The 25653-nt window shown below is 39.2% G+C and overlaps 1 protein-coding gene across 1 annotated transcript in view; it reads left to right on the top strand.

Annotated features, from left to right (window-relative positions):
• The window catches only part of LOC145994824 (uncharacterized), a 175088-nt gene that overhangs the window by 94339 nt on the left and 55096 nt on the right, over positions 1 to 25653 (top strand). The window contains exons 7-10 of the mRNA XM_083131145.1: positions 475 to 699; positions 2395 to 2475; positions 4601 to 4702; positions 7755 to 7853. Of these exons, the coding sequence (XP_082987271.1) occupies positions 475 to 699; positions 2395 to 2475; positions 4601 to 4702; positions 7755 to 7853 (507 nt within the window). The remainder of the gene's footprint in view (positions 1 to 474; positions 700 to 2394; positions 2476 to 4600; positions 4703 to 7754; positions 7854 to 25653) is intronic.

Here is a 25653-nt window from a genome sequence, read left to right on the forward strand (position 1 = left end):
TGACTTACAAATCCTTACATTAAATTTTGCTTTCTCTAAATCATGTTGGACACTTCAATATTATTCCATAAAAATGAATGAAGTAACTTTCCAGTGCATACCGAGAATATTGGGAACATAAAGGGTGAGTTAAATTAAAGTAGCATTACAGAAGCTCCATTACACAGACTCATTCTTCCTCAGAGGCAAATAAATATTAAACCACATGTAGATATTTAATCCACTTAAAAATTCTTCTGATGTTTTGAACGAGGCTCACATAAGGACAGACACACTTCAATCCGTGTGCATTATACGTACATATACCGGACTTGTTTGACACTTTTAACTTTGCAATTATGTCCGATTGACTTTCGTTCCAACGATTACATGGCATTCGTGAACCATTACTTGATCATCTGCGATCATCATTAGCAACTATTCATCGGTAGTAATACCCATCTAATTGATTCTTCTTTCTTTTCTTTGAAACAGAAATCTTCCGAGGCACAAGCATCGGTGGTCCAGTCCTCGACAGAACAAACCGCAATCCAGGCGGAAACTCTAGCTACCTCAAAGCCCCAACCAGAGGCCCAGGAAGCCCCGACGGAGATCCAGAGGGAGGACATCAAGAGCACGCTGAAGGAGATCATCTCCGAGATAGAGGAGGCTGTGCAGCCGGAGATCATCTCTGACCAGAGCACCGTGGAGCAAGTTCAGGTAGGGATTCGCTGCTCTGTGTCGTCCAACAGTATAAATAAAGCATCTGGAACACTTACTTTATTCTCTGTCCACTGTACGAATGAAGTCAGTGGCTTGCGAGAAATTCTATTGGTTCCAATGGTAGTTGCGTAGGAATTGTTCGCGAAGTATAGTACATGTAATTCAGTCATACCACTCAACGTAACTGCGATATTGAAGTTGCGGTACCTTATATTATGACCTGCATAGCTATATCCAATATATTCTTGGGCAAAATAACACCAGAACTAACACATAGGAAAGAAACTATTTCTTTAGAAAAATACTATTGGTTGTTCCAATGGCAGCTGCGCAGGAATCTTGCGTATAGGAATATGGTACATGAGAAAAACCAATACAATTCAACGTAGCTGCTATGTTACGAGCTGTACAGCTACGACCAATATAGGCCTATTCATGAACGAAACTGTGTGGTTTTGTTTACATCAACTTCGTAATTACAGTGAATACAGAATATATCATTTTTAGACAAGAAACTGTCACGTATTTAAACACTGTTGCTCGAAGTCACGTAGGGTAGTATTTGGAAATTTCCCAGTGGATGGGGGAGGGAGTTTTCAGTAACTTATTTCGAATCATGATAAAACCAGAAAAGAAGAATTCAGCAACCAGAAGAGGGGAGAATAAGCCTTATTCCTCCTTACCTTCGTACTCAACAGGAATACGAAGTCGTCCATCGGTGTAGAGAAGACAACACACACAACGACATGCAGGGAAGTGAGTATTCGAGAATCTGTGTGTTCCATTTTTATTCCTGGTAACTACATCCTTGTCAATTACGATTGTGGGTGTTTTCCAGATAATACCGGGCCCAAAAGACAGTAGGTGTGTGTCAAACTGTCAGTAGTTGATACGAATTTTATTGTATGCTAGATTTCTTGTTTAATTTTACTTGAGAAGGAAAGGGTAAGGGAGAAAGGATGTCAGTTTAGATAACTCATTTTCTTTTAGCACGGATACAATTGCGAGTTCCCTAAAGTTTTTACGGTATGAAGAATGTCTGCAGCTATTATCATTTATTCCTAAATTAAATTACCAATCTATAACACGGTGACTCAAGTGAAATAACAGACAGCCCTTAAAACTACTCTATATAATGTTACCTCAGCACTAGTTTTGTAACGAATAAATATACACATCAAAAGAATGTTCACTCTGTGGAATATTATTTAATATTTACTATTCGCTATTCAAAGATCGCGCAGAATTTGGAGAAAATGAGTATGAAGTCTGTCATGTTTGAACGTGTAACTTATATATATATATTCACAAAATTTGGAGCACGTTACCTAGGAAATTTTTAACTGCCACATTGAAAAGTGTGGACTGGTTTTGCTCAAATGTCATATCACGCCAATCCTCCAAAACTTGGGCTGCAAAGATCTAAATTTACGGCTGCAGCGTGGTCATAACATTGGCGACTTGCCTCCTTTGGACCACCAATCTCTCCTAAATCACTCAATATATTTTAAGAATTTTATTAGCGAGTAGTAGCCAGATGATACCCCAAAATTCCTGTTATTTAGAGAATTTTGTTAAACACACTAAAATACATCTCGATGCTAGATTATAAGTACAAAGTTAAGTTCAACATATCTATCTTTATTTTGAGCAATTTTTATTGCAAATACATCATTTCCTTTTCCTTTCCAGATGACGCAAAAGAGCGGGTCAGCCTTCTCACAATATTCAGAATCAAGCATGGAGTCTTCAAGGATCACAAGTAACATGCAGGTAATATTATATAGAACTGAAGAAACTCATTCCATCACACACATTCGCATTAATACATAATGCTCTGCGTAACAAGTCAAATTGCTTTACAACAATATCATAAGTTATATTATTTTTCCTTAGGTTCATCAAACAATTTTTGTACATTAAAACATCAAACCACTTTCCTTAAATTATTTTTAGTTAATATGTGAATTCTCTAAGATAACACGTATATTAACTTTCAGCTTGTTTCTCCGAATTGTTTCATTTTTTTAAATTTGGTTTTTCCCTTGTATAATAGGTGCTCACAAATTGCGATTGACAGGATAGCATAAAGAGAATACATCTTTTTGTAAAATTGGCTTCTTCAAATTGCTTATCAGGAGTTCCCAATATGTATTCAGCAAGGTTTATAGCTAGTAGTTTTCTGAGAGTATCCACAATTCAAGATTTTAACGACGCATTCAACTAATTTCTATAATTAACTCTAGGCAAGTAATTACAAGGAAGTGAGTTCTGTCGTGCCGTCCAAAAAACTGTTAAATTACATGCATCTGCATTTTAAATGTCTTGACCAATAAAGTTATAATGTTGAATATTCACTGAAGTCAAGTTTAGTCATATACATATATTTTAATCACCGGATGTGAGGATACAACCAACCTTGTATTGGTCAGTAGCATCCACAAAGCATATTTGCGAGCATCTGTTGTACTGTTGTAACAAGTGAATACACTAACTGTGGGGACAAATATTCTTTCATGCAAATTAACTTCCTAGCAAATTAGAAACAACGCATACATAGAATTTCGATTAACAATCTCCTACGCGTATTATTGTTACTTTCGAATAGACAGGTGAAGGTCGTGCTCTGCAGAACTCCCTCCTAAGATCTAACAACTTGTACATATTGTTAGTATTCTCTCTCCGATAAGTGTTGCTAATCTGTTGATTTCATACCAAAACTTTTTGATATAATTTACAGAGGGATGGTAGATAATTTCTATGAACGTTCGTTTAAAATTTGTTGGTGAGTCTTGCGTTTTTGTGAAAATTTACTTGCAAAATTTGCAGAAACGACTGGCAGTAGATACCTGAAGTAATTTAGAAATAACTGTATACACCGTTTACCAATCTGTTTGATTACTTCTTAGCATCAGGAGTGGACACTTTGTAAACATTATATGAGAAAAACAAACAGCTATGATTCATCAGTGTAGAATATGAACTAAAAATGAGGAGTTAAGATATGAGAGAACCGATAGTGAGGACTACAACGGGCATCTTGTTGTGAAAAGGGAAGGGCAGATGTATGTGAACTTGTGTAGCCTATCCAAGCACTTATTGATATGATAGATGCATGAAATTCTTTAGTAGAATTAAATATTGTATTTTCCAATACGTATAATACAAGGTTTATCGTGGAGACACATAGTTGTTCGGATCCCACTTTAAACCGTAGGTCCAGTCCCGATTAGCCTTATTGTACATAAAGTTGACTTAAAACACCAAATCAAAGAAAACAAAACAAGGTTTATCAATGAAATGCAGACATCATATGAACGAACAAAGTGGCAACACCGCGAATAGAGATAAGAGAGAGATACTGCCAGAGTGAGGAACCAAAATTTGACCTTGAGCCGTCGATTCTAGTGTATCAGAGTATAAGTGATACTTGTCAGCAGTGTTTGTATTGAAGAAAAAAAGGATTTCGGAATATCGTCCGTACATATGTCTAGATTTTATAAGGCAATTTTTAACATACTTATTGTATTTACAGAATTATTATGTTCTCAAGATCTTTCTTTTTCCTTTAAAAATAACTTTCAATATGCATATGCTTGATGAATAATTAAGTTACAATCCTAGAAAAAAACGTTGTCAGAGGGGTTAAAAAGTTGGAAATATGGAGCCTAGAAAAGGAAATTAAGAGATGGTCCAATGGCCTTACTTCCGCCTTCAACTCTAACACTAAATGATACTCAAGAAATTCATTACCAGATGAAAAGAAACTGAAAATGAGGCGAAAAATGAAAGATAATTTGTCCCCATCTTCTGGTGCTTCAAAACTACTGAGTACCAGCAAATGATACTATTTTTCCTTTGTGGTTACGTGTTTTTAACACTTGACTTCTGTTTTCAGGAAACGCCGGAACACACTTACCTCCCCTACCTGTACATGCCGGGGAAAAGACCTATCTCTCTGCCCCCAACCAACTTGTTCCACCTGTGGCAAAGTCTGAAGGTAGCCCTCGTCTAGTGTACTCCTGCATGAAGCAACGGGCCATCCACCCCCAGACTAACAAACTGTCAGTGTATGTCTACCCTGTCTTTTGTCTTGCATGTCGAGATTAACCTTTGTATATATTTATCATTATATTTTAATTTTAGAAATTGTTCGTATTTAAGTATTGACTTATGTGAAGATGCTAGTAGTGGAAATTGGTAAGTAACGTTGTCGTGCACGTCCTCAATTCTCTTTCAGAGTAAATTGATCTTTGTTAGAATTATAATAATGAAAAGCAAAAATTTACCTAAACCATTTTCAACTTTCAGTTCAAAATAAAGGGACTGAGGAATGATTAAGCCTGCAAGGATTTTGTCTCGTATCGATTTTTAAACGATTGTTTATGAAATAGAGAGACAATACAGATTGTGGGAAGAAGGGAGGGATGGACAGATAAACAGAAATAAAGAGAGATAAAAGGAGAAAAGAATAGAGTAAAAGAGAGAGGGGAGAGAGATGATGATGAACATGACGACAACAGAAACCAAAAACTAGAATGGAGAGAGAAAGATAGAAATAGAGCAAGAAAGTGTGTATGTGTGTGTGAGAGAGAGAGAGAGAGATCTGATGAAAGACGCAGAGATGAATAGATGAATGAGATGTGAAGAGGTTTGCGTGTATCTGTCTGTATGAGTGTGAGTGTGTGTGTGTGTGTGTGTGTGTGTGAGAGAGAGAGAGAGAGAGAGAGAGAGAGAGAGGGAGAGAGAGAGAGAGAGAGAGATGGGAAGAGAGAGCGAGTGCGAGATAGATATAGAGAAATAGGAGAAGTCAAAAGAAAGAAAGCGCGAGAGGGATAGAAAAAAGGGAACATACTCTGTCCCTGGAATCTGTGGAGCAAGGCCGCGAAGGGGAGAAAACGAGTGGTAGCTGGTAGCTGCAGCCGCATTTTCCTCTTCATGCATTTGCATCCCCTCTCACACGTTCATTGGTCGAGCCCTCTGAAGTTACTACTTGCGCAGAGGCTGGTTTTCGTTCGTTTGCTCCAGTCTAGATGAGAGAAATTCAATCTTTGTAGCCTTAACTACTAAATTTGTAACTTTGTAGCTAAAAACTATTACTGAACAATATTTAGCCCATCCCTGAGTCCAAATAAAACAACATTCTTGATATCACTGGCTTTGACTTTATTCAAATTTGTCCCATGAAGATTTTTGTTAGTTTAAGATGTGTCCGCAAACAAGAGAAGCGATTGGCTTATTATATACGCTAATGAGAGGAGATGGTCTTTTACTCTTTTATCAATTGACAATTTATTATTAGCTTTAGATATATTGAGGGGCGGTTGCCCCCAACCTCCATACTCTGCTCATCATATTGAATTTCACAGAAAGTATTCGGGGCGGGGGGAGGGGTTAGAGTGTTATTCTACATATATCTAAGTCATCTTCAATAGCTATAAGGGAACATCTTATCAAGCATATGAGAACTGAAAAGAAAGTTGAGGACGAATATGTTTTATTGAAGGGATATAGAAGTATTAAGTAGTTAATTGTTAGAAACGTAACTTTAATAACTTTAGAAAAGTATCCAGAAGTGTAGAAAACAGTAGTTTTGTTGGTAAGTGTAATATAGATACATGCTTTCTTCTTGCTGCCATAAATTGTGCTTGATTTTGTAGCATGGAGCTTACTATATGGTTTCAAATAAAATTTGCTAGATGTGTGTCCATCTATCGTCAGAAATTTCAGCAATGTTATGCACTTTACTAGATTATTAGAATTCTTTCTAGAACGCTTTGGCCCCGCGTAACCGGATGTTGAATTCTTGCGTGGTCACGGGTTACTTGTGGAACCTCCAAAACTTCGTGATGACAACTGGGGAACTGCTTGAAAACAATAATAGCGGACCCTGATCTAGAGACCCAGGTAAAAAAGCGATGGGATTCGATTCACCGACAGCATACAAAAAAAAAAAAAAACCTTTTTCGCAAGCCTTTCTCCTAAAAGAAGTTACGTAATGGAGTTTAGTTAAGTAGCTCCAAGTATCATTAAGAAAATGCAGCATTTACTCATCATTTCCCAAATTCGAATTTCATATTAATATAAACTTCTAGTCAGTGGATGCGATTGGGTGCTAAAACTGGGAGGAGCAAGGAGAGATGACTTGTTCCTGGTAGACAAGGTTAGCATTAAAAGGTCATTCCACAAAAAAGTGACCAAAAAGGCCCCTCTAATGGCAGCCTCTGTTTCAAGTCATACACTGAAAAAAGTTGACTGGAGAAAAATCGGTCTAATACTGTCAATTTCCGCTACTACCGTAAAAAATCATGATGATTGTTTATAAAGTATTAACGGTCTTTACAGTTATCCAAATTAATGTCACTTTAATGAATCAGTCTTTAAAAATATTTTTATGCTGCACGTAATTGTAATTTATAATCATTATCTATCCTGGTGTGTGATAAAATAATCAATTCTAAATAAATAAATTGGTCCAATTTTTGTAAAATAGCAGGCAGATTGTTTAATTTTAACGGTAGAAAATTTTACGGTAACTTCTGACAGTGTACTTCAAGTTAAAGTTTCATAAAAATGTGCATCAGGGATTCAACTTCAGAAAGAAACATTTTTAAAAAAATGCAATTGTGAATATCAAAATGTAACAAATGCACATTTGGTGCAGAAAAAGGTAATCTGAAGGTAAAATACTAACCCCTATAACGACCCTTCAGGATAGACTTGCAAAGGTTACTAATTTTCAACATAATAGACAATTAGTAACCTTATATTATACTATCTTAAATTAAAATATTATGCGAACAGATGGGTTGTGGAAGTGTCTCTTAAAATAGAAAAAAAACTATCAATACTTACTGATGACAGCTTCGTTTGTAATCTCTCAGCTGCTCCGCCATAAAAGTTGAGTTCTAAAATTAAAAGATGAAAGAAAGGTAATTAACATTCAAAATGTTCCTCCTTTAAAGTACAGCACAATTATGGCTATGTTACAACAAATTTCTAAGTTTGCATGCCATGCTGTTAAATTAATGAGACCGTTCATTCTCTTGCAGATAGCACAAGAGCTGAACCAGGTGATGGGGAACACCAGCGCCACCATGCACCAAAATGGAGAACTAGGAGGCAGGGATGAAAATAAGGAAAATGAGCAGGTAAAGTACCATTGTTCTTTGCAAGGATTTTCATTCCTTCTTACAACGTGGACGTAGTGACTGGGCGGGTGAGGGGGACTGTAAACCACCGTGAAATGGCGTTTGTTTGTTTGAATTGTTTTAAATTCACTTTATGCACAGACAGAATCGGGACTGCACCTACAGTTAAAGTGAGATGCGAACCACTATGTATCTCCACCGGAAATGCTGTTTGTGCACCCAAATAGTTGTAATGTGAAATTTTCAGAATTGATTATACAAGTGAGAGTCAAATGAAAACCAAAATTTGTTTTCGTTTCATATCTGGTAGATTTCTGTGCCTAGGGTTTCACAAGTTTGCTGCATTTTAGTACAGACTTGCTGCTAATCTACATATATTTTCACCTTTGAGTTAGTGCCTGTGTACCTTAAGAAGAATAAGACTCCGGGGTCCACGTGCAGTCACTTATGCCACTGCGAAGGCCTTTCCACTCATCTGCCTGCGAACTGTGGCCAATGTCGAACTTTCTCCTTCATTAGTAAACTTGCTGGTGTGGTAAGCATGCACAGAGATATTGAATTTTCATTTGCCGAGAAATTTCTGTAAGTTTTAGGCTGACAGAGGTCAAGAAACCACTCCTCTTCAATGTTTCAAGTGTGTATAGGAGGCGCCATCTCTAAAATAACAAAAATGGAGTTTTGAAGCTCATTTCATTACTGCTGTTGCAGCCTTGAGATCGTTTTATACATAACAGTTGATAAGCTGTATACAGTCTGTCCTGCAATTTTTATTGGACTTTTAAGGTTTTCATTTGACTCTTGTATTATTAGGGGGGAAAAACCACCAACACAGAAGGATAGAGAGAGAGAGAGATAAAAGAAAGAGCAATAAATGGAAAAGGAGAGAAATATTGTGAGAAAGACAAAAAATAAAAAACAGAGAGAAATATGGAAAAGGCGAGAATGATTCCAAAACAGAGAAAGAAAAATACTAGCTGTGAGAGGAAGAAAATGATAGAGAATCTGAGAAAAACAGACAGAGAGAGAGAGAGAGAGTAAATAGCGAAGAAAATTAAAGAATAAGAAGAAAGAATAGGAAAAGAGAAATAGACCGAGAGAAAAATCAACAAACAGATGAAGAAAGAAGGAAAAAATAAATTGATAAACAGGTAAAGAGAGAAAGATTGAGAGAGGGAGAGAGACAAACATTAAGAGCGAGTGAGAAAAAGATAAAAATAAAGGGGAAAAGGCGTTACAGATTGAAAAATAGATAGGAAGAAAATTAGGGATAATCTGAGAAAGACAGACAGAGAGTTGATTAGGAATGATTGAAAGAAAGAGACAGAGTAACTGGGGAAGAAAGTGAAAGGATGATAACAAGAAGGAAAAGAGAGGAAGAAAATGAGCGAGTTAGAGTGAAAGAAAGAATTGAGAAAGCAATAAGGATAAAAGTTTGAGAGAGAGAGAGACAGAGAGATAAAAGGAAAAGGAGAGGAAGATTGAAGAACAAAGAAAGGAAATTTGATGGAAAGAAAATTAGAGAGAATCTGAGGAATGCAGGTGATTAAGAATGAATAAAAGCAAGAGAAGGAGGAACTATGGAAGAAAATGAAAGAATGATAAGAAGTGGAAAGGAAAGAGGAACACAGGAACAAAATGAGAGATAGGAACGCAAGAAAAATGAGAGAGAGAGAAACAAAGAGATGGACAAACAGATGAAGAAAGAAAGTTAGAAACAGATAAAGAAAGGGAGAGAGAAAGAAGAAAAAGAGAGAATGGGAGTGAAAGATGCATAGATGAGCCATATCCACCGAAGCAGGGCTCACCTAAAAAAATATTTCTCAATTGAGAAGTGCACGAATGAAATGCTCATGTGGGTGCTATTGAGGATTTTATCCTCTCGCACTAAGTTTTCTTTTTGTAAAAAAAAAAATGTCACTTGGCATGCTTGGGTTTAAGTGAAGTGACATTGCAGCCATAGTTTCAACTGCCTCGCTATGTTAATACTGGTTACTTATCGCTGACTTAAATCTTCCTAATCCAGCATTTATGCTAGAGCACTAAAGTTTTTCCAAGTATCTGCACCGCCAACGATCTTTGCGGAATTAAAATGAAGCAGAATGTCATCTCAGTCTCATTATCGTCACGCCCGACCCTGTGGCCGAGTGGTTAGCACATCGCGCTGCGACGCCAAAGGTCCCGGGTTCGAATCCCGGTCGGGCTTGGTTGTTTGTGAATGTCCATTCATCATTTCATCACTCATCCCCATCTTCGCAAATTAGCCAAGAGGCACAAAACGCGAAGTAAAATAAACTAAATCAAACCAAACCAAATCATTATCGTCACGAGAATTTTGTTCGCTAGATATCAAGGGCTGACACAATATTATCAGTGGGCGCTGGTCTGTTGATTATGAGAATTAACATTCCCCTCTTTCTCTCTCTCTCTCTCTTTTTCTACATTTATTTTTCCTCTTTCCTGATCTATTTCGGTATATCTTTGCATCCTATTTCTCTTTCTTCTATATCCGTCTATCTCTCTTTCCATCGGCCTCAGTATGTGTGTGTGTGTGTGTGTGTGTGTGATATGTGTACCTTTTTTTCCCTCTGTTTTAAGAATGTGTTACCTCTTTCTGTATCTCTTTCTTTATTATCCTCTTTCTATCTATTTATCCGCCTTTCTCTCGCTTCTTCTGTGAGTATTTTTATCTATCTCTTTCTTTCTCTTCTTCTTTGATTTATATCTATCATTTTTCTCTCCCATTTTTGCTGGTTATTTCTTTATTTCTTGATACACACACACACAAACACACACCTTTCATTTCCTCCGTTTCTGTTTCTTGCTTTCTCTCTTCTGCTCCTATTTTCTCTATTTTCCATCCGTCTTCCTCTCTCTCTCCTTCTGCCTTAGTATTTCAATCTATCTTTTTGTCTATTCCCCTCGTTTTCTTTCTAGTATCTCCTTTCTCTTTTATTATGTTCTTTCTGTTTACATATTTCTTAATATCTTTATTTCTCCCTACGTTTCTCTATCTTTCCATTGTTTCCCCTCTTCGTCTTTCTTTCTCCCTTCCTTATTCATCCTGTCTCTTTCCTCATACTTCTCTGTGCGTGATTCTTCCTCTACTGTATAAATGATCTTCGAGATTTCTTATGTACACTATTTGGGTGGGCTAAGACCATATCAGTGTGGCTGGAACCCACCCTTCCCCACCCGGTGACTGCGTCCGCCGACCTAACAAAACAGGACTTTTTCTGTGATGTATCTTGTTCACATAATTTCAGAGCTTCTTTCCAACACAAGAGGCTTTTTCTTGCGCCTACGGGATGCCTACATCCTCATGTCCTATGTTCCTTCATGGCATAGTGAAATGTACAAAGGATAGCTTTACCTTTCCTCAATGTAGTTACATCGCTTCACACATGCTGCAGTTGACCTAACTGCGATCTCCATTAAGACAAAAGGGATTACGGGTCATTCCTATGAAATCAACCAATGAAGAGGCACTTTTCAACTTCACAAATATTGATTCATTTGAAATTTGGCATACTGAAAGGGTCCGACGAAATGATGCCTTACACCTTCTTCAATCACAATTGATACGTTATATATTCATGGACACTTTAAGGGGACAAGGCACTTTCTGCCCCCAAATTCACGTAGAAGGACAGAGATATATATATATATATATATATATATATATATATATATATATATATTTACAAATATAAAATGTTGTTTATTCGAACCTTGCCCCCTTACCAATTTATTTTAATATGGCGCATTCTACACATTCTCAATCTCTACCATGGTGCAGGACATTCCGGCCATCTTAACCCCACCTGCCGTCACATGATCGTATTTTGAAAGGGCCTCTTTAAGGGTTCGATTAATGCATTTTTCATTGATTTTCTCATAATTTTGCAGGAAGTGGAACCCCATCAGCCGCTCCTTACGTACGCCAGTGGTATCAGCAGATAGGAAATGTTTTATAAAGTTTTATTCACACTTAGCGTGTACTTTCTGTTGCTCCGCCAGAAGCGCTATAGTGGCAAAATGGCGAGGTGACAAGGAAGCGTAGTGTGGGGTATGTGAAGGACGCTGTGCATCTGTAACTGTTGCCAAAAGATTTGCCAGTGTTAGATCAACGACTACTCTTTCCAACAACATCAAACTGCCGATACTGCTGTCGTAGACGTGACCATGTTGCCCCGTGTACAGCAAGAACTTCACAGTGGCCTGGACATATGTTGCGTGGCAGGTGGTTGGCATCTGGGATGTTTGTGAATATTTCTGAATATTTGTGAACCTTTGTGATGTTGGAAAAACTCGAGTTTTCCTGTCAACTGATGCCTTACACCTTCTTCTATCACAATTGTTACTTTGTATAGTCACGGATACTTTTCGATTGTAACAAACCCATTAATTTTAACGTGTGCCTCCCCGATGCGCAGTGGTAGCGTCGTCGCCTTGTAATCAAGGGGTCCCGGGTTCGATACCCGGTGGAGGCACATAGTGGTTCGGATCCCACATTAAACTGTAGGTCCAGTCCCAATTAGCATTACTGTGCGTAAAGTGGACTTAAAACACCAACTCAACAACAACACAACTCAGAAGTGTCCGTGACTTACTAAATGCAGCGAAGGGTTAGTAATGTAAATCATGTTTACATTCTGATCTGAGCTTTCTGTTTCGTTTTATTTACGTATTTGTAATTATAAAGACAAAATCAGCTTTCCTGAATTTCTATCTATCATAATATGTCTCTAATGATAACTTCATTAAAAATGAAATATTTGGATCTACCCTTTGTAAATTCAGTGGTGTATTACCTATATTTTTCGAAATAATGTATTTTTTTAACCATCACCCAACAAACTTTGAATTCTATTCCAGCTATAGCGTTTGGAAATCAAATTGATCTTATTCGTTTCATAGATTATATTATTAGTCTTTATTGCAACTGAAATCAAATTGATTGTACTATTCATGAACAACCGACATTACTCTATTTTATTTGAAAATTGTCAGTTTTAAACGTCAAGTGGGCCATTCCCCATTCACCTCTTTTCATTGGCCTCGTGTAAAATGTTTTTGGAAAGCGATCCAGCTTAACAAAAGATGTTTAGGTGAAATAAGGATTTCGTAAATGTTTCTGCAAATGTGTGATATAAAAATCATCTCTACAATATTGGTCCAAACATACTGTATTGTGCAGTCAACGAATTTATAGTTCCGCCGCCGTACTAACCGGTGTGCAGTCACAGTCCAGATCGGTTATTTTGACAAAATCCTGTTTGCGTATTGGCTGCTTTATGGAGGGGAAATTTTAACGTTGTCGGAACTGGAGCGATGAGCGTGATCTTTCAAAAGCGGTGAGCCTAATAGCTGTTTGACCGCGATTCCATCGCAGGTAAACGCGGCAACATAGGGTCACTGTCATAAAGGCTGTCTCCGCGCCGGTTCCTGGCCCGGCGGAACTACAGTAGTACTGTGTAATTTAAGCAGCATAAATTTTTATGCACTAATTTTAATGATTTGTAAAATTAATTATAAAAGTTTACACTTTCATTAAGAAGAATTAGACTAATTACAAGAAGTAATAGAAAAACTACATAAAAACAACCGAACAATGTTGGTTCAACTGCACCTTGGCAAAAATGATGTATAGAGAAGCCAATTGCATCATTACTAAATTAGGCAAGTGTACTTGTCTTCGGCTTGATTACCAGTGCGGCGTTGAAACTTTTCATTCTTTTTCACTTACCCTCTACATAACGTGTAAGAGCCTTCTCTCATGAGTTAAAATTGGTCGGCCGCCTTGAAGTTAAAATAAGATTTCGTCCAACAATAAGGGCGTCGGAGCCAGCGTGATTGTTATCACGAGCCGCAACACAAGCTCCAGTGGATGCAACAATTACCCGCGAGCAAAAGTCAATTTTCCGCAGGTGGTTACGCAAAGCAAACACAGATGCGTGACCTTCACTGCGGCAATCCCCAGCTTGCCGAGTAGGCCCGGAAAAGCGACAAGAACACGGAGTTCTAATTTGCATTATGGCGCGCGAAGGTTGGCAGCCCTAGCGCTTGACGGATACCTCACCTACCGATGCCAAAAGGCCGTTCCGCTGTTCAGCTATTCCTGTCGGCCAGTACGAGGAGACACGAGTGCACGATAGGCGAGCCCTCTGGTGGCTGCGGCCCCGGAACTGGAGCGATGAGCGTGATCTACAGGCGAGGCTTCAAACCTTCCGATCGCTTAGACCCTTTGAAGAAGGAGTTTCTCACAACACTCAGCACCAAGTTGTGGCACGTTTCTTTGGTACGTGGTAGGCCTAAGGAACTAACAACAATGCATGCTGGTTGGACCAATGGGGAAACGGCAACGCTTCCTTCCCGCCAATTAGATCGCACCTTACTTTTCATGCGAAGACCTTTGCTTTGTTTCTTTCCCGCCTTAACACTTCCACTTCCTGGAGACTAATACATGTACATGCAAAGAAAACGACTTATTAACAACATTGGCTTTAAGAGTTGCGTGTTCATACTTAACATGATATAATAAATGGAACAATATTTTGTTCGTAATCTGTGATTAGTCCGTGACTATCCTATAATGCACTTCAGTGATGTGTCCTCAAACGGGTTAAATGTGATTTTATCTCCCCATCAGACTACCTCCTCTGCAAAAAAAGAAATGCCAATATGTGACAAGATGACTACTTTAAAAAGTCATATCATATTCATAACCCTTTGAAGAATTACCCGAGTACGGTTTTGGTCGTATTATATATTTTCTTTGTTTCATATAATAGAAAACAAACGGGATATATAAGTATATATATATATATAATATTTTCATGTCGGCGAAATCATCTCTAGCTGTTCTACCATCTCCTAGACCTACACAACAACGAAAGTACCACGTTTTATATTGTCGTTCAATACAGTGACGGTGGAAGATAAATAGAAGGGGGATTTGGGGAGACAGTCATATTTATTATACCCCTAAATACAATAAAAAAATATTTAAACTAAAACAGCATTGTTTATCTTGTTCCATGGGAGGACGGTAGACCAGTGAAGCGTCCGCCCCCATACACCCCACTCGCTTTCTGGTGTCGTCACTGATTGAACACAAGCCGCGGTTGTCCCCTTTTAGGATCGACTTGTCCTCTCCCTACCTCGGACACTCACGCTGAGCACCTCTTCAAGAGACGGAGTAAGAGCATAGCCCTGAACACACACACACACACAACTCTATTACAGTCAATAGTGACAAATTTTCTCGAAACTTAGCCACAAATTCTCGTACACTACAACTACCAACTATCAGTACTACATTCATTGCACCATAGAGTGCAGACTTTCGTTTTTGTATTTTGTATTGTTGTCTACTTTTTTTTTCATTTCATTTTGGTTAACGAATAAAGGCTCGATTCCCGTTTCAGTATCACATTTGCCCGATTAACTTCTGTGAAGCTTCAATTGTGCTGACGTGATTTTGCAAAACGAATTGAATGTTGTCTGCTTTTATCATGGTATCGATGGTTTTGGGTTCCATTCATCTTCAATGTTTTTAGCTTGAAATCATGAATGCAGTTGTGCTGAACAGGATGAAAAGTTCAGGGTTTTAGTTGTTTCATTTGTCGAATATATTGAATAACTAACTGTGTTACAACAACGAGGGCCTCCCCGATGGCGCAGTGGTAGCGTCTTCGTCTTGTAATCAAGGGGTCCCGGGTTCGATACCCGGTGGAGGCACATGGAACAGTGTTTCGGATCCCACTTTAAATCGTAGGTCCAGTCCCGATTAGCCTTAATGTGCATAAAGTGGACTTAAAACACCAACTCAAACCAAACAACAACGAATTTTATTGTGTACATTACTCACCCAAGTTTGAAATGAGCCCACACGAAAGGTTTGGCCACTATTTTCAACCTTTGTGTATGTGTGTGAGAGAGAGAGAGAGAAAGAGAGAAGGGGGGAGGTAAAATGACTAGGGTAGGAGAAATAAAGCGAGTGAGGGAGCATGGGAACAAAGTAGTGACACACACACACAAAGGAAGGAACGACAGCAAAGATAATCAGAGAAACAGAAAAAGAGGGGAAGAGAGGGAAAGAAAGAGAAAATACACATATCGACACTGTGTGTGTGTGAGAAGAAACAGAGAGAGAGAGAATGAGGAGAGAAACATTTTGAAATTAAAAGTTCAATAACATTTCAGTAGGAGTTAGTTTGTCTGAGAAATTCGGCGAGTGAAGTGCAACTTGCTAATTATTTTTAAAAAAGGAAACGTATCCTGATAGTTATGCAACCTCTTTCAACTTGTGTGTAAGATAATTGCATATTTACGAGGGGCGAGTTGCTAGTGAATTTATTTTATCTCAGTCACAGCGTGTGGAAAACATGATAAAATGTGTTACCCAAGGATCCATTTTCAAGCCGCGGTGAGGCGTCTGACTGCCTCGCAGGAGACTCGGCTTTGATTCCCGGGGTGGGTGATCTAAGGTCGGAAATTTTCCCGCCTTGTCCCAGCATAAAGCGGCTCTGGGGCTCACCCAGCCTCAAATCAATGGGTACCTGGGGCAACCATCAGGGAGGGGGTAATGGCGGCCGTAGCGTGCCATGAAGGCACATTTAGGGAATGTGGGGCTGGATGAGCCCTAGAGCCGCTTTATGTGGGGACAAGGCCGGAAAAATTCCGACAGATCACCCACACCCGCTTGGCAGTCAGACGCCCTACTGACTAGACTACCGCGGCAAGATATTACATGCGAAAACAAATACTGCTTTCAAACTTGAATGCTAGGAAGATATCTCTGACAAAAGACACGAATACTGTACCTTTAGACAGTTGGAAATAACGTATTCGGTACTCTCTGTAGAAGCAGTTTGGTGTTCAAAGAGAAGCCAATTAACCTCCACTATTTTGATCCGCCTCTCACACTGAGCAGCTGTCAGCCACCGTGAGCTATGGAGCCTCCATCGTCGTGTTGTGTACCATAGATTACACGGGCGACCGGCTTCCCTTGTCCCACAAAAGGAAGGTGGTCTCGTAAAAAGTGGCCACAAAGGAATTCTTCGGAAGGTTGCTTGAGGGGGGAACTTCAGCGCTTGCTCCATTAATCTCCTGGCACAAATGAAACGATTCATAAAGACTGTGGAACTCCCAAATTAATTGCACTGGGAGAATGTAATGTTCTACATCCGTGACAAATTACTCTTGCAGGTGCCGAAGTGGGACTAGGCTTCAATTAAATTGCAGCATTGAGTATGAGAGGCATTAACTCATTTGCCTTCGGCAATATGTAAAAACTAATATAGCTCACACACACGCACACGCACACACAGACACAAGATACAGGGTCAAATAAATATCTTAATTATTTTTCTTCTTAATCTAGTAGATTGCAGCTTATAGGGCTGATCTTCATATATTTTTAAGTCTCAGTTAGTACCTGCGTATACCTTAAGAAGAATAATCTTATGGATGCACGTGCAAACACTTATGAGGCACAGCAAAGGTCTTTCTACCCACGTGCCTGTGAACTGAGGCCATTGTCGAACCTCCTTCTTTATTCGAAATCTTGCTGGTTTTAAGCATACATAAAGATATTCAATTTTTATTAGCCAGAGAATTTCTACAAGTCAGACTAATTGTGTTAGTATATGTGTCTGTGTGTGGTGACAACAGGCTGACAGTGCATAATGAATAATTAATTGCATAAACTATCAACGTCACTTCACTACAAAAGATGGTGTAAGTCAAGGGCTGGAATCTGCTGTTCGATTCCCGGCGCGAGACCCCAAAATTCTGGTGTTGATCCGGCATAGGAATAACAACTGGGGCGCTTGAAAAGAAGAAGTATCGTGCTCAGGTCTCCAAAGCCAGAAAAACAGCGATAGTAGGAGTCGATTCGCTGATAACATTTCCCTCCACTAAAATCTGCTTGGCAGAGCTTGGGCTAAAGGGCTTTTGCGCCACGAGTTTAGTTTAGTTCAGTTTAGTTCGTAAATTTGAACTAATGAAAGAAGGTCGAGTAAGGCCTTGTTGGATAGGTGTGTTAATCAGTCAGATTTTATACGAAACCGTATTCGAGTAGGTATCAAAAGTTTTGATTTCAGGTTGATTTCCACACCAATTTTTATAACAACTTTTTACGGGACCCGAAGCAAGAAAGTGCGTAAATTATAGTTTTTATTTAGAAATTCCATCTCTTTCCCAACTATGCCTTTATAAATGTCAAATTCATCAAATGTTTATATGTTCTTATCCTGTGACAAATCTAGCCTCCCGATAGCGTAGTGAGAACGTTTTGCCCCAGGATAGATACCTCGTGGAGACACAGGGTCGGATCCAGTAGCGATTAGCCTATCTAAGCATAAAGTGGGCTTATGAAACAAACTTTGATAAACAAAATGTTTTTGAAAAATGAAAAACAAATATTTTTCTAATGCCGATTCGGATGACATTGCCAATATTAAATATTTTTTGTGAAAAATTTGTTTGGTATTAAGAGATCTATCCGACTACTTTTCATATTCAAAATTTTCGGAGTCTCCCCCACAAAAAGACTAATTACTAGAATCCCCCACTGAAATTTTTCAAATACTACACTGAGCATATGAAGGAGTGGATGATTCACATCAAAATTACTAAACGAAAATCCTTCTTATTTTGAAATATGTATACCTACCACTACATAAACATTTTTAAATTTTTTTTACTTCAATGTTATTTCTCCTTTCTGAATTTCGGTGTTGTACCCCCAACAGCTCTTCCCTTGGGGTAGGCACTTCTATCCACGTAGCTGCTAGCGTGTATCCTACAACTCTGATGTGAAAGCTGCAAATACTTGCTGTTTTCGACAATGTTTTGTTTGGTGCAGTTCACGTTCACGGGGAAAACAACCAACCAATCACAAAGCATTTTACAAATTCAACCTAATTAATTCTCAGGAAATTCCTCTTTAGTTGGTGTCGTGCACACTTTTGAACGGAGATCATTTGCTGATGAATACAGAACTCGTTTATCTGAACTCCAAAATGAACGACATTGATGCACACGGCTCTGTTACATAGGTTTATTAATTATTTATGTATTTCTACTATCTTTATTTCATCCATTGTAATTGCATTACATAAGAACGGTTTATTACACTAATTTGGCCGAATGAGTTGAACAATCGAGTTACGGTTCCGGGTCAAGCCCCGGTTTCTTCTGAGTGTTCCTTCATTAATATCATCAAGTCATCATTATGGTTGCTGTATATCCCGAATTTTCCGAGACAGTCCTGGAGGGGTATCATTTGTCCCGGTGTTAAGAAAATTTTCTTCGGAAGACACTATTGTCCCGGTTGGAAAAGCACAACTGATTAAGACTATACTTCCATGAATTTTGCAATATATCAATTACATTCATACACACAAATCTATTGTGTAAGGTACAAAATGGTTTTCTGAGAATTGTTTTAAGTCTTGAATTTTTGTGATTTTTGTTGCAAAAACGTGTCTTCCTAAATTAGGCTACAAGGCGATGCTTTCATTTTCCTCCGCGTCCTTGAAATCCGTATCTGAAATATCACCTTACCATCTTGGGAACTCTACGCCAGTTTCAGTACATAGTCCATAATTTGAGGTCCAGCCCCCCCCCCCCCCCAAACAGGCTTCCGGTCAGCGCCGTCCCAGATTTTCACTTATGAAACGTAGTCATTCTGAAAAACTCAATATGCTGACCAAGGCAGAAATTTATTTTATTTTAAAACATAAACTAAACGTAACGTTTCAACCTTCTCGTAGCAAGGTCTTCTTCAGACTGTGTACCAAGTACGAATGAAACAAGGTACAAAACAGGAAGATATATATACACAAAAATCACTCCCCTCCAGACACAAGATTATTAGAAAGTTGTTTCTGGAACATTCCAGCAGGTGGCCTTCCCTTGTCAACTGTACTTTCACCTGACAGGCGATTTATCTAAACATTTCCTTTCATCTGGAAACTGGTTGGACTCTTTATCTCACTCTCTTTTTCCTTTCTTTCTTCATTCCTCTTCCCTCTTCTCTCCTCTTGCGCTCTTGTCCTTTCCACTCTTTCTAACACCTTCTTCCATTCTTTGTTTATCTTCAGTCCCCCATTCCAGATCATTGTGTCTTCTTCTCCTTTCTTCTCTATTTCCTTGGCCTCCTTCCATTTTCTCACTAGTACTCTCTTCTCCCTTCCTATCTGCTTCGCATCATCCCACTCTATGTCATGTCCTGTTTCTCTAGTGTGTTTAAATATCGTATTACTCTCTCTCTCTTAAGTCGTACATCATCCTTATGTTCTTTCAACCTGTCTTTCAGCCTCTTTTTCTTTTCTCCTCAGTACACACTTTGACATTCCTTACACTTCACTTCGTAGATAATCCCTTCCTCTTCTCTGTTTTCCTTTTTCTTGTTTGCATTCTTCGTTATTTTTAAGATGCTTCTCCCTCCCTTCCTGTAAGTTTTAATGCCTGCTTTCCCAAGTACTTTGCATATCTTTTCTGTGGTCTTCCCCATACTCCTTATTCCAAACAACCTCTCTTTTTCTTCCTCTTCTCCCCTGCCACTTTTCTTCCTTCTTCTGTTTATGTCCAGTCTATCCTCGTTCTCGTAGCCATTCTCTTCCAGCTCTTTCAATAGGCTATTTACGTTTAGTTTATGTTTTAAAATAAAATAAATTTCTGCGTTGGTCAGCGTTTTTCATATCATGGAAAGAAGGCTTAATGGTGCTATAATAGCAATTCTATTCATCATTCAATCTCACCGTTGTGATTAAACAAAAATAACAAAAATAAAAATCAGATTCTTGACACTAAAACGGGATATTTTGTAATGGTAATGGAAGTGTAAACAAACAATTTGAGAGACGAGGTTTGAGACACGACCGTGTACGTTTCTCTGAGACACGAAACTTACATGGCCAGAAACAGGACGATCCTGGCCAAACTGAAAATGAATGGACGCCCTAGGCATGGCTTCGAATCTCTATTAAAAAGATTGATTGATTGATTGATTAGTTTATTTTACTTCTCGAATGGACATTCACAAACAACCAAGCCCGAGCCGGATTCGAACCCGGGACCCTTGGCGTCGTAGCGCGATGTGCTAACCACTTTTTTTTTTTAAGGAAGTATCCCCTGTCATTCACACATTTTCCACAATCTTTCACACATGTCAAGTTTCACTGTATTCACGGTTCTCATTATTCGGAAGCCCGAGCGGGATTCGAACCTTGGACGCCTAGCATTGCAGCGCGATGAGCTAACCACTCGGCCACAGGGTCCGGCTCTATTAAAAAGAGAATGTGCTAAACCTCGACGATATACAGTGCAAAGGGTTTCTCGAGAATTTTATATTGGTGCACAGAAAGAAAGTGATTTGTTTGATTTAACAAAACACGCTTGGTTAAGCTTTTTCGTAACAGCAAACAAAAAATTTGGTAGCCTTCACTTCATTAAATTTGGAAATTTTGACTAAAATTTTTTGTAACCCTAAGCAAACGTGCACGATTATTAAACGAATTTTGTTCTGGTGAACAATCATTTTCTTGTCGCCTATTTAAACAAATATTTGTTAACTGAAAAATATATTTTTTGGTTATTCCAAACAAACTTTTTTCTGAGTCTGTGTGTGGGCGGGGAGGGGTAATGGTAAATTAAGCACCAAAATTTACATTAATCATTGGTTTGTGGAATATTGTAAGGGTGTCGGTTGGAGTGTGAGTGAATAAATCACTGTTACTGTGAAGGTCTGCTACACAAGCACACGCACTCATGGGTTTTCGTCAAAATTCGCAGCTATTCGTGGATTTTCACGGCTCTTGACTTCTCCACGAGTTTGCGTGGTTCTTCTCACGCAGTCGACGAACGCATGCCTGTGTGTACCCGAGGCGGCGTTGACAGCGTGTTTGATTTCTTCGCGCCCAGAAGACACGAAAATCCTTGCTCATCCTGTACTCCCGCCCGCGGGTCTATTTTTGAACGAGGGTCATCCTACACCAAAGATTCCTCTACAAAATCGGAGCGCCGTTCGTGCGGCGCTGTCCTGAAATAGCTTGGCCGCGTTTCATCTGTAGTCGTGAACGATTTTCACCTCTGCGACGATAGTTTTCGACCATTCGTTTAAGCCATTCTCTAATCGATTTCCTCCAAGCAGATTAAATCAGTGATTTAATCATGAAGCCAATACCCTCCCCCTAAAATTCTACCCAAAGGCCCAATTTATGGTCTTTTTAATACTAATTGTTACCTTTACACCCTCCTAAAACAGTCCTAGGCTCACTTTAGACGGAAGCATTTCCTTGTTAACATTTTTGCTAGCATAAATGCTACGTAAATGCTTCCAAAAAAACTTAATTAAGACAATACTTTACACGTAACCATTTCATGTAACATTCCGGTTAGCTTTTGCGATTTCTATGTATAATATATACAGCACCAAAGGCGCACCGAGTTACACCATCTATGCTTAGTGAGCGGCGTTTACAATTGGTAAAGGTAAGGTAAAGTTCCCCTCTCATGAAGGCACATTTAGGGGATGTGGGGTTTATGGTCCCACGCATTCTCGATCTCGGTCATTTTGGAGGTGATGTGATCAGCACCATGCTCCGGCCGCCTTTATCCCACAAGAGATAACCCACCCAGGGAATCGAATCCGGGTCTGCAGCCTGGCAGTCAGTCAGTCAAAGCCAAGAGAACCGTTGTTGGGTGCGGTTTCCCCCGGGTACCAGTCGGACTTTGAAAATCTTGAAAATCACCGGCGAAAAGGAAGTGTATTCAGTCCTCCGCCTCGTCTCGGGACCGTTTACAATTGAAACAGCTAAAAAAATATTATTCCATGCGTGTACTGTATCCGCTATAAAGTATTATTTAAGCCGCGCCATTGATTTGTAACTAACACCTTTTTATAGGACACGTTATTCCTCTAATCCTCTAGTTGAATAGTTATCGGATTTTGCAAATGTGAAGTGGCACGTTGTTTAGATCTCACTCGGCCGCCATAACATCTGCACTTGTGACCTAGAGCTTTTCTGATTGGTTATGCTACGAAAATTGCTACGGAAAGAGGACCGATTCTATCCTTGAGAAATGCCACAAAATATGGCATGGCATTTGTCATGGCATAAATGTTCAGAAAATTGCTGAGGAAAAAGCTTTCGTCCAAAGTGGGCCTTGCACTCTATTGCTCTGTCCGAAAGATACAAAGTACAGACTTGAAGTATGGTCTTGACGGAAGTGACGCTACCTAGTACAGTTCGAAAGCGCCAAGAACAAAAGTACGCGAGTTCACAGTTCGCAGTACAGATGGTTGCTGACTAGGTCATGTGATATCCGCACTCGTTGTTCATTTGTTTAAAATCACGGAGGTAGAAAGCCAGAAACATACGTTAAATATACGTTATGGGCCAGCAAGTTGTGGGTTAAAGTTCTTCTAATGTGTGGAAATGTATGTGCACGAACATTTGAAAATGCTATGTGATTTATATGGTGAAAAACAAGTGTTTTAAACGCGGGGAAAACAACGAGTACTCAGTTTTTTCTACTGATCGTATTTGGCGCTGCAGTCGAAGTGCAATTCGAAAGACTTTCACTTCCAGTCCAGACCATACTCCAAGACCATACTCGGAGGATGCTCGCTTCAAGTACTGTCTTGCACATTTCAGACACGGCCTCCAGATGGAAAATTTGGGCTTAACTCCTTTAGGCAATTTGTCGATCGCCAATTATTTTAGTTCTTATTTTCTGCTTCGTTCAATGTTTTTTGGGGGATTCGGGTGGGGATGGAATTGACTTGTAATGGGGCTGAGGTTGTTTGTTCTCTGCTTATTAGCGCTTTGTGTTTCAATTCTTGAAACACACGTCGCGGAAAACAGTATGAATGAACATGGTTTGAGTTTGTGTTTTTGTTTTTAATTTTACTTTATGCACAGGAAGGATAATCGGGACTGGTCCTACAGTTTAAAGCAGAATCCAAACTTGTGCCTCTATCGGAATAAACATGGTGATGAAGAATTTGCCTACCATTACTTGTGCTGTTGGGTGTGCAATCGGCTGCTAAGATAACAATATGCAAATTGTGCATGGCTCTGTTCGTTCTATTTTTTCTTCTTCAATCCACACATATTGTACTCATATATTTCGAGCCTGGATACAGGTTTCTTCATTCACGGCACTAGACTAAATTAGAATGTTAATGTCTCGTTCTGCACATCCAATCCTTAGCATTAGATTTCCAAAATATGAAGTCAGAATAACATTGGGAAGAAGCATACCATGATGCAATGCACGATTCCATACCCAAAGGGTGAAATGGGAAATTGACCAAGGTAGGGCAGGTGGGAGAATAAAAGGGATTCGAATTGTGGTTGTAAGAGTTACCAAAGAAAAATATGGCATATGTGAAGCAGTGATATGACCTAAGATGATATGTCGTTCTTCAGCAGCCAGTTCTAAATTCTGCATTCGTTCTTCTACGCCTCCTTTCTTCCTTTTTTTGTTTTGTAGCCAAGCTAAAGGGGGTTGAAACCCCAACCACTATGGGACCCGTCAAATGACAAAAATAAATAATAACGAACTCTACCTAACCATCAATAGATTATTCCACTATGCTAATCATAAGAATATATGACCCATATAAAACATAAGAAACACAAAAAAAAAGGAGGGATAGTACGAGATAAGACCGAAACGGGCTTATAAAAAGATATACGAAAACGAGACCAGATCCATCGAGACTTGTCGAGATGAAGCCGATACTCTCGGTCTAGTTCGATACTTTGGCATGGTATTTGAAAAAAAAATACCTAAACCAAATTAACTTTATGCAATTTCTTCAAACACTGCAAGATTTGTTTTGTCCATGCAAATATATTAATTATAAATAATACAAAGTCAATCCATTGGCAATTTAGAGTTTGTGCTACACGGTTGCATACATCGTGAGGATAAAATGATTTTTTTCTAGGGTTCGTAGCATCGAAACAAGCGATCTAACAGCAGATTTTGATCAAGAAGAATTGCTTACGTAATGACTTCTATACAATGTAAACATTTGTGAGGTGACACGATGTAAATGTGTCACCGCATACACACACACATACACACACCCATTTGTGTGTGTGTGTGTGTGCGTGTGTTCGAGCCCGGGACCCCTGACGTCGTGACGCGCTATGCTAATCACTCCGTCACTGAGGTCGACAAATTGACGGTCTTGGATCGCCATTTCCACAGTGCAGTGTCCAAGTTTCTGCGTCATGCAATATTAATTAATTAAAAGACGACTTTTCATCCGTTAATAGCAAATATTTGGCAAACAAATTATTGCACAAGGCCACAAACCATCTGCATCCCCTCCACGCTTTGACTCAACTTTCTTAGAGCAGGGGAAGAAGGAAAACACGTCAGATGCACTAACTACTAAAAAAAGAAAGATACAAGCCATTAGCCTCTTCTTAGCTCTGAGATAATTTATGTCATCCACAATCCCGGAAACCCAGTTCCAAGTATTATATCATCTGGCAATGTGGTGTCTGGAGAGCAAAATGAATTCTGATGCGTGATCGCGCGTGTCTGCAGCTTCAGGAGATTACGAGACACTGTCACGGTGGAATGGGTCCAGATGGCATCGGACGTGTCCCCTCAAAGACGCCGCTTCTGCCAAGCAGTGTTACCAATTCACGTCCGGAAGCCACGGCAGCTATTGACTTCGCCTATGACGGGCGATCGTCCATTGTGCAACGTTGACGACTCTCCTGCGGACATCTATATCGGTTGGTTCGAACGAAAATAGGAGCAG

Source organism: Lepisma saccharinum, chromosome 11 (assembly GCF_977018435.1).
Source record: "Lepisma saccharinum chromosome 11, izLepSacc3.1, whole genome shotgun sequence".
In the NCBI taxonomy this organism is placed as follows: domain Eukaryota; kingdom Metazoa; phylum Arthropoda; class Insecta; order Zygentoma; family Lepismatidae; genus Lepisma; species Lepisma saccharinum.